Source organism: Benincasa hispida, chromosome 2, assembly GCF_027475165.1.
Source record: "Benincasa hispida cultivar pf3 chromosome 2, pf3_genome.v1.1, whole genome shotgun sequence".
Classification (NCBI taxonomy): Eukaryota; Viridiplantae; Streptophyta; class Magnoliopsida; order Cucurbitales; family Cucurbitaceae; genus Benincasa; species Benincasa hispida.
Window position 1 is genome coordinate 45,091,683 of NC_143479.1, and position 16,288 is coordinate 45,107,970.

At 31.4% G+C, this 16,288-nt stretch overlaps 1 protein-coding gene and 2 pseudogenes across 1 annotated transcript; 2 read left to right on the forward strand and 1 right to left on the reverse strand.

Annotated features, from left to right (window-relative positions):
• Positions 1 to 334: 334 nt before the first annotated feature.
• On the forward strand, positions 335 to 2,949 carry LOC150037930 (aluminum-activated malate transporter 2-like). The gene is made up of 4 exons (XM_090311080.1): positions 335 to 509; positions 702 to 852; positions 1,902 to 2,046; positions 2,755 to 2,949. Exons 1-4 carry the CDS (start codon positions 335 to 337, stop codon positions 2,947 to 2,949), a joined length of 666 nt encoding a protein of 221 aa, XP_090167206.1.
• A 403-nt stretch (positions 2,950 to 3,352) lies between these two features.
• LOC150037931 (uncharacterized) lies at positions 3,353 to 6,300 on the reverse strand (annotated as a pseudogene).
• Positions 6,301 to 11,316: 5,016 nt separating this feature from the next.
• Positions 11,317 to 13,582, forward strand: LOC150037932 (aluminum-activated malate transporter 2-like; annotated as a pseudogene).
• The last annotated feature ends 2,706 nt before the right edge of the window (positions 13,583 to 16,288 follow it).

Consider the following 16,288-nt stretch of genomic DNA (forward strand, 5'->3'; position numbering starts at 1 on the left):
AAGATGGGAATTATTGATGTTCATTTTCCATCTTGATGGGAGAGTATTAGAATTAGTTTTTAACTGGTTAGGTGGTTATTTTATTGTTATTGTCTCCTGTATTTTGATTCCCTATTTATTGGGCCAACTCATTAATTAATATTCAAGGCAGACTTTTAAGTTTCTCTTAGCTTTAATAATAAATGCCGTTTTCTTTTTATAGCCCCAACAACGATACACACTTAAGCCTTCACTCTAACACACAATACTAATTGAGAAAATTTCTGATGGGTATGAAGGGTTGCTTCCTTTATGCTTGAGGTGGGTGAAACCCGTATTTGCAAAGCTCCCGGCCATGGCGGTCAAGCTAGCGAAGGACGACCCGAGAAGGGTAGTTCATGCTTTGAAAGTTGGATTAGCTATAACCTTGGTGTCTTTCTTCTACTATTTCAAACCTTTATATGATGGATTTGGAATGTCTACAATGTGGGCTATCGTCACCGTCATTGTCGTCTTTGAGTTTTCGGTTGGTAAGTGTAATATTCATAGAAATTTTCAATTTAATATTTCATTCATATTCAATCAGTGAAGATGATGATTAAGAGATCATGACCCTCCAATTTTAATATTGTTAACAAACTATCCTTAGACCTAAAATCTCGAATTATGATAAATTTTATAATCTATTCATATTCTTAATGCTCGTGACATATTTTGAACAGGAGGAACGCTAGGAAGAGGTTTAAATAGAGTTATGGCAACGTTTTTAGCTGGGGCTCTAGGGTTTGGAGCTCATTATTTGGCAAGCTTGGGTGGAGAGACTGGCCGACCAATAATGCATGGCTTGTTTGTGTTCGTCCTAGCTAAATTTCTAATTGTCCATCCTCAAATGTTTCTTGCCAATGAAAATTGAGTAAAAAGACGATATAAAAAATTTATGGTAATTTAATTATTTATACGGTTATCTCTAATTTGGATAATTAGTATAAAAAACAAATTTTGTAAACCTAAGTTTACTTAACTTCCATTTGAATAATGTGGCTTCCTTGAAAATATGTTGGAAAAGAACTTTTTATGTTGTTGAGAAGGTCACTTTGTGACACATGTAAAAAAGTAAAATTACTACTTTTGAGGAATAGTATGCTCAAATATCCAAGTGTTCGTCAACCTAAAATATGTATAACCAAGGAATGATACAATCAAATAGTTATTTCATGAGATTAGTCGAAGTTTACATAATTGATTAGGATATTTGACGGAGTTTAACAATTTTGAGTGTTAAAAAAAAAAACAATTTTGAGAGTATTTTTCTATTTTAGAGATGAGTATGATCTTTTACCGTGCAAGTTTATCATCTAAGTTGTATCGCCAACTACATCATCATTATCATTATTATTTATCTGTTTGATTTTTGTGTGAGTATTATATAATAAATTAAACCAATATATTTTTCTTTTAGTACATGGGACATGAGAATTTAAAATTTAGAAGAAAATTAATTATGCTTACTTTGCAAATTTAATATATATCTAAATCAAGGAAAATGATTTAATAATGTATTTGAAAAATAATAAATAAATCATGTCTTAACCTAACAACTTCGTTTGTCTGTTTGTTTTTATTTAAGTTTAATAATGATTTAACTATGTCAATCAACTCGCCAATCTGATCATTATAGTAAAAGTTTGGTTAAAGGTAAATGATCAAAATATCAAAGGATTAAATACTTACGGATCACTAAATCCTAGGTAGGTAGCCACCATAAATTGAGCTCATTCCCTCTAACTTGAACATATTAGTTCAATTGATTAAGACATTATGTCTTTGATGAAAAGATCAAATGTTTGAATCCTCTGCGCTACGTGTCAATTAATATATTTTTTTCTTTTGTATTTAAATGAATATATGATAGGTGGAATATCAACATTCATACGATTCTTTCCAAAGATGAAGGCAAGATATGCTTATGGGCTGCTGATATTCATATTGACATTCTGTATGATATCAGTATCAGGATACAGAGAGGATGAAATTGAAAAGCTTGCAATTAGTAGGATTCTCAAAATTGTATTTTGATCCTCGACTTTTAAAATTGTATTTATTTCACTTTTACGTACTTTAAAAAGCTTCCAATAAATCTCAAAACCAATGTTAATTTTGCATGTAATAAATGATTGTCAACTCCATTATGCTTACTTTATTATATAAAGATTAGCTAGTGGTAAATTCTAAATGGTTCTTTTCCTTTTTCCTTTTTAATTCTAGTTTTTAAATCATCCTAGAGGTCTTGACAGCTTGGTTAAAATAATCACAGAGGAAGAATTAAGAGAGATTTTCAAAAATAGAAAAATAAGGAAAACTATTTATACAAAATAGTAAAATTCTAATATTCTTTGATAGAGGCTGATAGAAACTAATTGAAGTCTATTATTGATAGACGCTGATAGAAGTCTATTAGTATCTATCAATGTTTCTTTTACTATTTCTGTAAATAGTTTGATATTTTTTTTATATGTGAACATTTCCTTAGAATTAATGATAATAAGCTTAATTTCCTAAGAAAAAATACAAAACCAAATATCTATCCATTAAACACGAAGTAGTACTAAAATATTTGTTTTTCCAAAAATTTGGTTAAGAATAAAAATGTAACATAGAAACCAGGGCAAAGAGACATTGTGAGAGAAAAAAGTACACCATTTTCAAAAATAAAAAAATAAAATAATTATTGAGAGAGAAACCTTATATATGCTATGATGATCTTTTCATTTGCAGATGCCATCACAACAAATCCATGGTCAATTCCAAGAGGAATGTATGAAGATATGCAGTGAATCAAGTAGTGGATTAAGAGAACTATCATTAGCACTAAGAAAAATGGTTCCTCCACTAATAGCCAAAGCCCACATAGAGAAAGCAAAGATTGCAGCTGAGAATCTCAAAGTCCCATTTGGAAGAATGGAGATTTGAAGAAGTGAATAATGCTATGGAGATTGTTCATGTTGTTTCATTGACATCACTTCTATTTGACACAATTTGTTGCATAGGGAAGATTGTGGATTCAATTAAAAAGTGGGCTTCAATGGCAGGTTTCAAGGCTGTGGAAGTACAATCAAGTTTAGCACCACAACACCAAAAGGATTTGCAAGATGAAGATTCATTGCAGCCGTGGCATGGAACCTATTCTTTTACCTCATCATGTCATTACCATTGATGAAGAAACTCCTTATTAATGCTTTGAAGCATTTTCAAATAAGAGGGTTGAAAATTTATAGCGATTATTAGATAAACATGACTCCATCTCAAAATCAATATGTAGTGAGAGGAGATAATCCATGTATCTAACTAAAATTGTGATATTTTTTTCATCTTCTCAATGTTTGAGATCCTCAACACGTGTCTCCTTAAATGATGTTTCTTTGTGATCACTACTATTGGGTTTGAAAAAGGCAGTAGGATGACTCGTTACTTGATATGCAGATGTTAAACAGAAAGCATTGACAACAACTGTAACAACAAAAATATCAACAGCAACTAAACAAGTAAAGGTACACAGCAGTTTGTAACCCAGTTCGATGATAAACACTTACGTTTGGGGGACAGAGTGCCCAGGAAAGATAATCCCCTAATATTAAAGAGTTAAACAGTTTGTAATGTAGTATTTATCTGTAATACATGAACTACTATAGTGGCTCACGTAGAGCTCAACTCACACGTCACCTAGGCTTCTACTCGATGTGAGACTCCTTCTCAACTAAACTTAGACTCCACCTAAGTATATTAATATTAGCATCTGATACTTCGACACCTGAAAGTGTGTGAGACTCCTATCAACCTGATTATCTTTCTCTTGGATTAGCGAACTCCCTTTACTGACAAATCTCAGGTCTCCATTAGATAGAGAACTCCTTCTCTGAAGCTGAGTCTTACGCTCCCCCTAAGACTGAGAATCCCTTCTATGGTAGCAATGACTTAGGCTCCCCTAAGACTGTCAAACTCTTTGAAGTGTTGCACTCAATGGATGAAGAACATGCAGAACAGAATAATGAGCAAATTAGCAAGAACACGATTTATAATAGTTTGACCGAAGTACAGAAAACGTCTTGCTTAATTAAACAAATGTGACAACCTTAAAAGCACAACAATAAATAACATATACGATAGCTAACGAAAAAAGTTATAATAGGCTTTTTATAGCCTTTTTGGAAAATCCTGACAGTCCATGTTATTAAAAGTCTGGGACTTTTTATAGCGTTTTTCTAAAACTATAATGAAGCTATTATAAAGTATGAAGATATAGCTTATATACGATGCTATAAAAACATTTGATAGCATTTTTTTATTAAAACTATAATATATTTGTATAGCTAAAATAATGTGTTATCTTTAACATATAATAGTCTTTTTCCAACGCTATAATATAGTATTTATAGCTGTAATTGTATGCTATAGTAATGTTATTTAATCCTTTCCAATTATTATAATTATTATAATAACCTTTTAATAACATTTCGTTTCTGCTATATAAATCTTTCTTTCTATAGCTTTAACTCACGACTATAAAAGAGGTAATATTTTTTTCAAAAATAACTTTTTAATTAATTAGATTTTGATAAATTTTAGCTGAAGTACTCAATTTTAGTTAAAATATACGCACATAATATACTTCATAACATAATAAATACTAATAACTTCCATTCATAACCTATTAATATTAAAAAATAAAATAATTTCCTAGAATAAAGTTGTGTCTAAATAATACAAGCTAGATACAGTATTTAATGACCACACCAACAACATAAGTTAGCCCTCAAAATACAAAGTGTTCAAAATTCACCAAGTATTCAAAAATACGTAGTTAATTTGTCATTGTTGGTTCTCTTTTCCTGTAGTAAGGCATCATTTCATTTACCTACATAAATTTATAAAATCTATATCACTATATGATTTTGTATACACCAACAATAGTGAATATTAAATAAATACAGAAAATCTTTTAATAAATGTAGATAAATAAGCTTAGAAAATAACATACCAATAATCACCTTATTAGATGGCCATGCACCTGTACTGCCAAAAGCTTCTTCAATACATGTCATCTCAAATGTAAGCCTCCAAAAATATGCGTTGGGTTTCTTTGATACATCAACCCATACTCTAACTACATGTGGACCAATAGGAATGTGATGAACAAGAGCAGCTGGATCATTAGAAGACCATCGTCCTTCTGCAACAGTCTCTCCTGAGTCGTACCAATCTAATAACTTGCACTTAATTTAACTATTTTTATTGATACTCCATCAAAAGGAAAAATATGAGATATTAGAATAAGATAATGATGAAATCAAGAATAATTCTCATCACATTACAAATAAATTTACCGATGGAGATGATATTAGAAAATTTGAAGGAATATTTGTTGCCTTAGATACACTTGCAGTAGCGTTTGAAAATTCCTCAATTAGTTCAACCTATGATAATTTCATATGAAACAAAAAAGTTAACTAATTATAAGAAAAAAATGAATGTAAGTGATTTAAAGAAAAAAGATTACCTGTTTCTTTATAAAACATGATATAATTGCTTTCATTTCTATCATTTCATCTTTCATTGCTTTCATTTCTAACATTTATTCCTTCATCTTCAAATATTCTTTTTCAAGAACCTTGTACTCGTTATCTTGTTGAGACAATAGAGATAGTTTTGTACGAGTCACACCAAACCCAAATCCTCTTACATGACCATGGTCAGGGCCAAGAACTTTACTCAGAGCATCATCAACCATGTTAGTTGTTGATGTTGTCGTCTCAGCCTCAGTTTGTTCAATGCGCTCCTAGCAACAAGTATATGCGAAATTATATAATAAAAATCCCACATTTTCATCTATCCTTTACCAACAAAGTCAATGCTCTTAAACTTTTCAACCCTCTCCACCACCCACCTCCCCTCTCCCCTCTCCCCTCTCCCCTCTCCCCCAAACATAGTACACTTCAATCAAGTCATTCTTCAATAGAAGAAGTTCACAAACTCCATAAGCTAATTATACCAACAAAGTATATTCTTAACAACCTTTTAAGAAAAATAACATAGTAATGTTTAAAAATATCACTTTCAAACAAATTTCACATACACTATAAGCATAATATCCCAACAAAGTCAGTGCTCATAAACTTATGGCAAAGGGTTATACCTAGGTTGCAAATATATCTACAAGAGGAAAAGAGGTGTAGATGGAAAGGTACAAACCTTTAAAGCTAGGCTTGTGACAAAGAGTTATACCCAGTTTGAGGGAGTGAACTATGAAAAAACTTGCTCACCCATTGTCATGTTAAAGTCTATTAAAATTCTCTTGTCCATAGCCACATATTATGACTATGAAATATGGCAAATGGATGTCAAGACTTCCTTTTTAAATGGTTAATCTTAAAGAGACCATCTATATGAATCAAACAAAAAGATTCATTGAACAAGATCAAGAGCAAAAAGTTTGCAAGCTTAATCGATCTATTTATGGATTTAAACAAATATCTCGATCTTGGAATATAAGATTTGATGTTGTGATCAAATATTATGGCTTTGATCAGAATGTTGATGAGCCTTTTGTTTACAAGAAAATCATCAACAACTCGGTAACTTTCCTTGTGCTGTATGTCGAAGATATCATACTAATTGAGAATGATGTAGGTTTTCTGATTGATGTAAAGAAATGACTAGCCGCCCAATTCCAAATGAAAGATTTGGGAGAGACACAGGTTATTCTAGGGATTCAGATCATCAGGGATCGTAAGAAGAAAAATTTGGCCTTTGTCTCAGGCATCGTATATTGATAAAGTGCTTATCAAATATTTGATGCACAATTCCAAGAAGGGTTTATTATCTTTTTGGCATGGAATTATATTGTCCAAGGAACAGTGTCCTAAAACTCCTCAAAAGGTTGAGGAAATGAGACGAAAACCCAATGCATCAGCTGTTGGTAGCCTTATGTATGCAATGTTATATAACAGACCTGAAATTTTCTATGTAGTAGGGATTGTCAGTCGATATCAATCCAATCTATGATTAGATCACTGGACGATGGTCAAAACAATCCTCAAGTACCTTCGGAGAATGAGGGACTATATATTTGTGTATGGAGATAAGGATTTGATCCTTACAAGATACACGAATTCTGACTTTCAGACTGATTAGGATTCTCGGAAATCCATATTAGGGTTAGTATTTACTCTGAATGGAAGAGCTAGTTTGGAGAAGCATTAAGCAAGGATGCATCGCAGACTCCACTATGGAAGTCGAATACGTAGCTGCTTGTGAAGCTGCTAAAGAGTCTGTTTGGCTTAATAAGTTCCTTATTGATTTGGAAATTGTATCAAATATGTCTTTGCCCAACACACTTTATTGTGATAATAGTGGTGCTGTGGCAAATTCGAAGGAACCTAGGAAGCATAGTAAAGACAAACATATTGAATGAAAATATCACTTGATTCAAGAGATTGTGCATCGAGGTGACATGACTATCATGAAGATTGCTTCGGAGAACAACGTTGCTGATTTGCTTACAAAGGCTATCATAACTAAAGTGTTCGAGGGTGATCTAGAAAGTCTAGGTCTATGATTATCTAGAGCAAGTGGGAGATGTTACTGGGGTATAGTGTACGCCCTAATTTATTGTATTTTGTACTTTATTTGTATTGTACATTAAGCTCCCTAAGCTTTAGGACAAGTGGGAGATTGTTGGGATTGGTGTCCTAAATCTTTTGTATTCTCATAATTTATAAACATTGTATAAACAAATTACTACTAGTAAAATAATTGTTATTTTACGAGCTTACACTCAATCCAATAAACTAAGATCATACATTATTTTATGTAATTTAAACAAGTATGTAGAAACATACATATGAATCTTGTTTAAATAATAACTTAAATGGTCTGTAGTAGATGGATAAAGCTGGATACCTTATCCTAGTGACACTACGAATACGACCCGTTTTGTAGATGTTATAAGTGTTGTAAAGTACTACAAATAATCTTATCCTGATCATTCATATGGAAATATGTGAGCGGGGGTATCCTATACAAATAGTTTGTATAAGACCGGACCACGAAATGATTAGTTTTATTGTATAACACCATTAGTAATAGAGACTTACATTTCATCAGGATGACCATAGGTGACATGACCTGAATCCTGAGTGTTGTGAACTCCTGCACGTGAAGGCCGTCCTTTGATTTTTATAGGTGAGAATGGCCAGATTGCCAACTCAATATGTCTACTATTTTGGGGATTCTCTGATTAGGGAGTTGGGAACACAACTACACAAGACGGAACTCACTCATTCCCTAATATAAGGGTACTAAATAGATAAATTACTCCCTTAAGGGCTTGAATAATGTGGCTACACCCTCTTGGCCCGAGAGGGACTTGATCATGGTTGGAATATGACTTATTGTTCATTAGAGGAATCAGTGGTACTTAAGAAGTTAGATGTAACTACAAGGGCAAAATGATATTTTTGGTCCAACTATACTTATGAGCAATTTGTGAAGGGTCATCTCATTGTTGATTGGTTATATCCAAGACACAAAAATATATTTGTAGTGCAAAGAGTGCAGCTGTTGGTATTTAGTGGAGTGACTGATAGTTAATAGATGTTGGGTAATTCAATTAAAGAGTTTAATTAATTATCCAAGTATCATTGGAGCTTCAATATACAGATCCATTGGTCCTCTCTATAGCTCAATAGAGATTAAATTGAGAAATAATTTTGGATTAATTTGAATTGTTCAAATTAATTGAAGGAAATTAATTATATATGATATAATGATTTAAATTAATTATATGTGATATAATTAATATAATGTATTAGATACATTATAACATAAAGTATTTTGAGAGGATTTTGAATATGATTTAAATACAAATTATATGAATGAGATTCATAAAATTAAATTTAATGTAAATATGATTTATGTTAAATATCATAAATAGTTGAGGGGAATTAAATATTTGAATATGATTCGAATATTAATTATATGAATGAGATTCATATATTTAATTTTTAGTATAAATGTGATTTATATTAAATGTCATGCATAGTTGAGAAAAATAAAACTATAGGTTATATTGTATTTGATACAATATAAAACTATAGGTTATATGTTATATTTGATATATATATATATATATATATAATAAGGTAGTTATTATATATATATGAATTTTAATTAAATTAATTTTATTTATTTTTAACTTAATGGAATTATAACTCCCTCCCCTTAATTCTCTCTGCCAAAAACGTGCACGAGGCAGTTCAAGGGGTTGAGCCATTCATTCTTCATCCTTTTTGAAAAAAATTATAGTGAAGGAAACTCTCATTCTTATTCTTCCTTTCATCCTCTTTCCCTCTTCCAAAAGTTTGTGCAGAGCCCATCACTCCTGCACATTCTCATTCCCAAGAGAATACAAAAGGTTCTCAAGTGATGCTGCCTAATTGGGATTCTGTATTTTGGAGTTCGAGATTCAGAACGAAGGGTTCGTGATTTGGATCGAGTAAGTGTCAATTTATTCCCTATTTCTTTTTTTTTATAGCATGTTGTAAAGGTTTTGTTTGATCATGCACAATTTGTTTTTGATTCTGTAATTTAAAGTTTTGTAATAAAAAAATTAAAATTGGAAACGATCCCCGCTTCGACACAAGGATCTTCATCGATTTCCTTTCAATTTACACACAACAATAAAAGACTACATCACCTTGAAATTAAGTGAACTTATTGTTTTTGTATGATTGCGTGTTTCTATCTTGCTCGAGGACGATCTAATACTGTAAATGGATAGATAATTAAAAAACAAAGAAAAAGAGTGACCATTCGCCTAAAAGTAGAGGGATATAGCGTTGCTCACATAGTTTTCACATCTCTTTTTGCCCTAATTCACCAATTTTCATTAAATTTGATCTCTTCTCTTGTCCTAAGGTAAACTTTGATCTATTATAGGGTTTTTTTTTTATCAGTTTAAATTCAAAATAGCCCATTTCGTTCCAAATTTTTGATTTCCTATAATTAAACATAATAAAACATTAGCGAGCACAAATTAACAATAAAACTAACAAAGTTTTAAGCCTAAGAACGCATTTTTTTTAAGTGTGTTTCAATCATTCTTGTAATTTTGAAATTGTTTGAGGTTATAAGTATTGGTAATATTGAAGACATGAACTTTGTCAAAGATATTTGTGGAAATAATATAGGTAAATAATTTAAACATCTATTACAACTTTTTTTTTTTTTTTTTTTTAAGAAAATCACAAACGAATTTGACAAGTTAAATCCGTCAAATAGTCGGATCCCATCAACAAATAGAATAGACATTTAATAATAAGATAGGAAAAAATGAAAAGGAAAGATTCTCTCCACATTGTTATATATAGAATGAAACATGTTTTAGAATTTGTAGTGGGAGAAAATATAATTAAAAAGAAACTTAAACTAACCCAACTAAATTTCAATCTCAATAGTATAGATTGATAGACTCGAATATCTTTAACCTTATGGTCAATAATGTATGTCTTATTTCGTTGAGCTATACTCATGTTGATACTTTATGAACATTACTTGATCTACACCACTAACACTATTCTTTATTTTGTTATTAACTTTCTATTGTTCCTTTATTTCAAATACTAAGTCATTATCTTGAAAAATTGAAAGAATAGATTTACATATTTCATTTTTATTTTAAAAATTTGATTAAAAATTCAAAGGTTAGTCAAATAACGTGAAAATTAGTTAGAGGAAACGGATACAAATTTAAAAAATAACATAGACGCATTATAAAAAGGAGTATATATCTTAATCTTGATTTCCATATAAGCAACTTATAGCTATATACGTGTATACCATGTATATTGTCAGAATGTCCGCACCTATTTCTTGAAAAAAGATTTAAGAAAAAACAGAAATCTGAAAAAGCTGCCCATGAAGGAACCAGCATATATTATCAATGTCCACGTACTATAAATTTCCGAAATAGTCACATGTTTTAAATATGCAATTGAAAACAGCGATCTGTTCGGTACAGTATGAAAATTATTTATTCTTTTTATGGGATTGTACGTTAATCAAGAACAGTCAAAGATGAGTACACTCATAAATGGCAAATGAAAAAAAAAATTAAAAAAAATATAACTCATTAAACATTTTCAAAGTATTCACATGCAAATGTTTTTTTTTTTTTTAAAAAAAAAATTCATTTTACGCGGAAACTTACATTATATTAAGTAGAGATTAACGCTGTTTTTTTTATAACCCCAAAAACAATACACACAAGCCTTCACTCTAACAATGGCAACTGAGAACAATTCTGATGGGTATGAAGGGTTGCTACCTTTATGCTTGAGGTGGGAGAAACACATATTTGCGAAGCTCCCGGCCATGGCGGTCGAGCTAGCGAAGGACGACCCCAGAAGGGTAGTTCATGATTTGAAAGTTGGATTAGCTATAACCTTGGTGTCTTTCTTCTATTATTTCAAACCTTTGTATGATGGATTTGGAATGTCTACAATGTGGGCTATCGTCACCGTCATTGTCGTCTTTGAATTTTCAGTTGGTAAGTGCAATATTGATAGAAATTTTCAATTTAATCTTTTATTCATATTCAACCAGTGAAGATGATGATTAACAGACCATGTCCCTCTAATTTTAATATTGTTAATAAACTATCATTAGACCTAAAATCTCGAATGGATAGATTATGATAAATTTTATATTCTATTCATATTCCTAATGCTCGTGACATGTTTTGAGCAGGAGCGACGCTAGGGCGAGGTTTAAATAGACTGGCCGACCAATAATGCTTGGCTTGGAGCTCATTATTTGGCAAGCTTGGGTGGAGAGACTGGCCGACCAATAATGCTTGGCTTGTTTGTGTTCGTCTTAGGTAAATTTTTAGTTATTGTCCATCCTCAAATGTTTCTTGCCAGTGAAAAATGAGTAAAAAAACATGACATAAAAAATTTATGGTAATCTAATTATGTATATGATTATCTCTAATTTGGGTAATTACTATACAAAAACAAACTTTGCAAAGCTAAGTTTACTGGATTGATTTCGAATAATGTGGTTTCATTGAAAATATGTTGAAAAAGAATTATTTGTGTTGTCGAGAAGGCCACTTTGCGACACACGTGAAAAAGTAAAATAATTACTTTTGAGGAATAGTACACTCAAATATCTAAGTGCTCACCAACCTAAAATGTGTATAAACAAGGAATGATACAATCATATTGTTATTTCATGAGATTAGTCGAAGTCTACATAATTGACTACGATATTTGATGGAGTTTAACAATTTTTAGTGTTAAAAAAAACTTGAGAGTATTTTTCTAATTTTGGAGATGAGTTTTATCTTGATTCATTTTTTGTGTGAGTATTATATTATAAATCAAATCAATACATTTTTCTTTTAGTACAATAAAATGGGGGCAACAAAATTTAAAATTTAGAGAAAATAGTACATACCAATTACCATTTAATTAGGCTTACTTTACAAATTTAATATATATCTAAGCCAAGGGAAATGATTTAATAATGTATTTGAAAAATAATAAATAAATCATGCACATGTCTTAACTAACAACTTTGTTTGTGTGTTTGTTTTATTTAAGTTTAATAGTGATTTAACTATATCAATCAACTCGTCATCATTATAGTTCAAATTTAGTTAAAGAGATTAATTTATTCTTGAACAAAATATCAAAAGATTAAATACTCACCCCTACATGTTATTAAATCCTATGTAGGTAGCCACCATGAATTGAACTCATTCTCTCTAACTTGAACATATTAATTCAATTGATTAAGACATTATATCTTTGATGAAAAGATCAAATGTTTGAAATCTCATTACTACGTGTCATTTAATATAATTTTTCTTTTGTGTTTAAATGAAATATGGCAGGTGGAATATCAACATTCATACGATTCTTCCCAAAGATAAAGGCAAGATACGATTATGGGTTGCTGATATTCATATTGACATTCTGTATGGTATCACTATCAGGATATAGAGACGATGAAATTGCAAAGCTTGCAATTAGTAGGATTCTAACTATTCTCATTGGTTGTTGTTTCACTGTCATTGTTTGTATTTTTGTGCGACCTGTTTGGGCTGGCACTGATCTTCATTATTTGGTCGCTACCAACATTCAATCTCTTGCCATTTTCTTTGAAGGTATGTACGATCGTTGATTAACTTTTTGTTTGTTTTTTTAAATTTATTTTTTCGGTTATTATCTACTTTTTCAAGAATGTTTTTAAAATTAAATAGTTATCAAACATTTAAAAATATTGTCTAATTTGTGTTCGATAATTTAGTCATAATTTGTTGGTTTTTTATGATAATTAATCTCCTTTAGTTTTTTTTTTTTTTTTTTTTGACTTGATTGATGATTGTATGTGTAAATTATCGTTGGCAGGCTTTGGAGTTGAATATTTTGGATTATCAAAAGAAGGAGAGGTTTCCAAGACCGACATGCAAAAATATAGAACTATTCTAAATTCAAAATCAAATGAAGAATCGTTAGTGAGTATTCGAGCTCGATCAAGTTAGATATCTTTTAGGGCTTGTTTGATAATCGTCTAATTCATTTATTTCGTTCTTTCTTTCTTCTTCTTTTTTTTTTCTTTTAGTTCATGTTTCATGACAATGGTTTCTTGTTATTATGTCTAACTTTTATTGGATTTTAATTGAAAGGATGTTTCTATTATGGTCATTTAGGTATGGATCTTATCATCTACTTCTATGCGAAAAATAATAGCAATTATTAAGAATAAATATTACTGATCATGATATTGGATCAACTACGTTGGATGTCATCCATACTATAGATTGAAAAAAGTTTGATACGAGTTTTCTTAGGTCCATTTGGGAGCTTATACAAGGATAAAAAAAATCACATACCTACTACTTTCTAAAATTAACTTTTCACAAAATTTGCCTACCATATTCTCTAATAAAAATTTTACAATTTTAATTCAATTTCTTTTTATAGGGATGATACTTTAATCGGTCAATTGATATTGGTTTTAATCTCTAAAAAAGCATTAGGATGACTCGCCACTCAATATGTGGTTGTTAAGCTGAAAGTACTAACAATAGTTGTAACAATAAAAATTCTAACAACAATAAAATAAGTAAAGACACATAGTAGTTGGTAATCCATTTCGGTGACAAACATCTACATCTGGGAGGCTGAACGCCCAGGAAAGATAGTCCACTAATATTAAAGAGTTAAGCAGTTTACAACATAGTACTTATCTGTAAAATCCCAACTACTACAGTTGCTCACATAAAACTTAACTCGCACATCACCTAGGCTCCCCTTAGATGTGAGACTCCCTCTCAACTAAACTTAAGTATGTTAATATTAGCAATGAACACTTCGGCATTTGACAGTGTGTGAAACTCCCTCTGACAACAATATCTTTCCCAATGTCAGTAAACTCCCTTCATTGTTGATTCTTAGGAGCTCTCTAAGATGAAGTACTCCCTCCTCCAAAGCTGAGTCTTAGGCTTCCTCTAAGGCTGAGAATCCTTTCTCTGGCAGCCAGGGCTTAGACTCCCTCTAAACTATAATAATCTTCAAAGTCTTGTATTCAACGAAAAAAGAACTTGCACAATGGAATAAAGTAAACAATGAGCAAGATAACAATGTAGGACAATTCGGTTGAAGGTTGCAAACATCTTACTCTCAAAAATCCAATTGGCGTAATAAAAAATTGCTGATTGAAAGCATACAAGAACACTCCTTTTATAGACGATTCTAGAAAAGGAAACTTCTCCCAAATAGGAGAAAATAAGCCACACAACAATAAAGGAAAATATCAGACTATATAAATCTGCCAAATATTTCCAAATTAGGAAAGTATTTTGCAGGAAAGTATTTTGATGTCAAAACCTGATGTTCGTACTTTATTTAAGACATCTGCAGAGCTAATGCCATAGAGAAAATTATAAGGCCAACAAACTAAATCTTCAACAGTCTCAAACCAACCCCGACTATCAATAAAACAACTTCTATTAGTTTTGAAGAGCATGAGTGTCACATCCCCTCATAGATTATCCACCTAATCTAGAAAGAGATGTGAAGATGCTAAACATCACCTCCCCTGATGACATTTAGCATCCAACTAACCAACTCAATTTGTACCTGAATATGAACCGTTACACAACAATCATTCAATACATTTATTTACCATTCGATATATTCCATATCATGACATTCACAAGTACATTTCATAGCTTTCTATCTCCTGCTATATACAACCGTCAACGTAGTTTAAGTACTACAAGAACACCCTTTAAACTGTACCATCACAACTACTTTATCTTACACTCCCAAAACTCAAATACATGTGGTTCGTGATATGTAAACTATCTATATAGGACTTTAAAACATGTAAACCTACAATGTAGCAAGAGATTCTTGTCGTGTGATAGCCAACAACTTAGCTTGAATCAGGAACTTGCTCGCTAACGGGGGGGGGGGGGGGGGGGGGGGGGGCGGAGAGGACATAAAACATGGAGAACACGAGCCAAAGCCCAATGAATGTAGTTTAATATGAACATATTCTTTTTCTTTAAAAAATCATTAATGAAAATCAATAACAAATTTAAAACGTCAATAGGTCTTCATGTCAACAGTTATTCAGCAATGTCATAAACATGAAACTCATTCGTGAAACCGTTATCAACACATAATACAGTAAACAACATTTTGATAATCATTAAACGTTGAAACATATAAACTTTTATAGTGGCACAATCTATACATCTCAACATAGTAACTGGTCAGGCAACACATGCCACTTACTAATTGTCACATCCAATCTATCTTTGTATGTTTTACCCTCTATTAAGTCATGTGTGCACGTAGAGTTTCTTACGATTTTAAGGTCAAATCACATTTCAACCCTGAAATCCAACATATCAAACTGACTCCGAAAGCCATCTTTCAACCCCAAAGCAATGTTACGACCTCTGGGTTAAGTCATCTTTCAGCCTCAGAGTAAGGTTGTAACTTCTAGGTTAAGCCATATTTCAGCCCTAAATCTAATAGATATCAGATTCCGAGTTAAGCCATATTTTAGCCCATAGTCCTGTCATTCCCTCTCCTTCTATGAGTTAAGCCTTTTTCAGCCTCAGATCACAAGATATGTCTGACTTCGAGTTAAGCCATCTTTCAACCTCGAAGCCAAGTCTTTCTCCGAGATAAGCCATCTTTCAACCTCGAATTTCGTCAATCATATAGAATTG

Bases quoted from the DNA above. Each gene is read 5' to 3' on its own strand.
- LOC150037930 (XM_090311080.1), top strand. From the start codon at position 335: ATGGCGGTCAAGCTAGCGAAGGACGACCCGAGAAGGGTAGTTCATGCT. The intron at 853-1,901 runs AATTGTCCATCC...AGGTGGAATATC, and splicing joins TTCGTCCTAGCTAAATTTCT to AACATTCATACGATTCTTTC. The intron at 2,047-2,754 runs GTATTTTGATCC...TTTCATTTGCAG, and splicing joins TTAGTAGGATTCTCAAAATT to ATGCCATCACAACAAATCCA.